At 48.3% G+C, this 1,268-nt stretch overlaps 1 protein-coding gene across 1 annotated transcript in view; it reads right to left on the bottom strand.

Moving 5' to 3' along the window:
• Positions 1–146: 146 nt before the first annotated feature.
• The window catches only part of LOC123979357, a 2,222-nt gene continuing 1,100 nt past the window's right edge, over positions 147–1,268 (bottom strand). Inside the window, exon 2 of the mRNA XM_046063262.1 lies at positions 147–1,268. Coding sequence (XP_045919218.1) covers positions 147–1,268 — 1,122 coding nt within the window.

Genomic DNA, 1,268 nt, shown 5'->3' with positions numbered 1-1,268 from the left:
GAAGAACTGAGACTTTGTTGTTCAATGATAAATCCACGTCTAAGCTGAGGGTTCCCTGTTCCCATCCCCTCGATGCCGTACTGAAAGTAATCAGAGATGAAGTCACTGATGGTACCGTACACAATGTCTGCTTCATAGACCTCCCTTTAAGATGCATTTGTTTTCTTCATGTTTGTGTTGAGAGAGATTCCCAGGTGCTTGTAGAAGTCAGACCACTCCTGAGTTCGCTCCTCTGAGGGAACATCAGCGCTCAGCACAATGTCCAGTTTGTTTCCCATGCAGACTTGTGTGGCTGCAAACATGGCTGTGACACATGGGTCTTCTTCCACACCAACCAGTTGTAGCTCTCCACTCTTCTGAGTCAGCACCAACGCACACCACCGCAGCATCTGCCTCACTGTGGGCCACCAGCCTTTGGTGTCAAAAACTGCTTTGCAGAGCAGAGACAGAGACTTCTGTAGGTCGTCTGCATTCAAGGGATCACATGTGAAGGAATCTTTCACAAATGGTGCATCTTTAGGTGCATTTTCTGCGTACTGCAGGACGCAAGTGGTAATGTTTTTTATCATATCAACCACAGAATCATCCAAATTCCATAACATCTTCACTTCTGCTAGAGCTGCAGGTAGACTGCTCTCATCGTTCCTTCTGAGAGTCTTTTGGAGATCCTGATGGAATCTCTCAGGGCCAGCAAAGTCCAGAGCCTGGACGAGAGTGTGTCCGGACTCATCCGTCCACTCTGGTGATATGTCATAAGCTTGCACCAGCTTAAGGACTTCAGTTATTGAAACATCCTCTGCATATTTCTGTGACAGTGCTTTGAGCAGAGTCACTGCCTCCGTTGGGGTCCATTGGTTTCTTTGCACAAGTCTGAGGAGCATCTCAGTGGATTCTGAGTGGGTTTCTTTGCCGGTTAGGTGTGTGAGTGTGGATAAGAGAAGCTTCAAGCACTGGATTTCCATCTTTAAAATGAACACAGAGGCTCCTCCCACTACATTCTGCAGTGATGATGCGAGGGTGCTCAGGAATTCTATAAGACAGAGGTTCTCAGTGGAAAGCTTATCTCCAGCCCACTGTTTGGCTATGAGGACTGCGTCAGTATCAGAGCTGCTACAGTCAGTGAAAAAGTGCATCAGGTTCAGGTACAGGGCTTGAGTCAGCAGGAGACTCTCAGCAGCATTGCGTGCTGATTGGCTGATGGAGTCCACCAGGGACTGCACCTGATTGGAGATGCTTTGTAGGGGAACTCCCTCGGGGATCTCCAGAGA

The sequence above is a fragment of the Micropterus dolomieu genome, linkage group LG11, assembly GCF_021292245.1.
Source record: "Micropterus dolomieu isolate WLL.071019.BEF.003 ecotype Adirondacks linkage group LG11, ASM2129224v1, whole genome shotgun sequence".
Lineage (NCBI taxonomy): Eukaryota > Metazoa > Chordata > Actinopteri > Centrarchiformes > Centrarchidae > Micropterus > Micropterus dolomieu.
The sequence above is the reverse complement of the archived record's forward strand: the minus strand, read 5'-3'. Positions and strand labels throughout refer to the sequence as shown.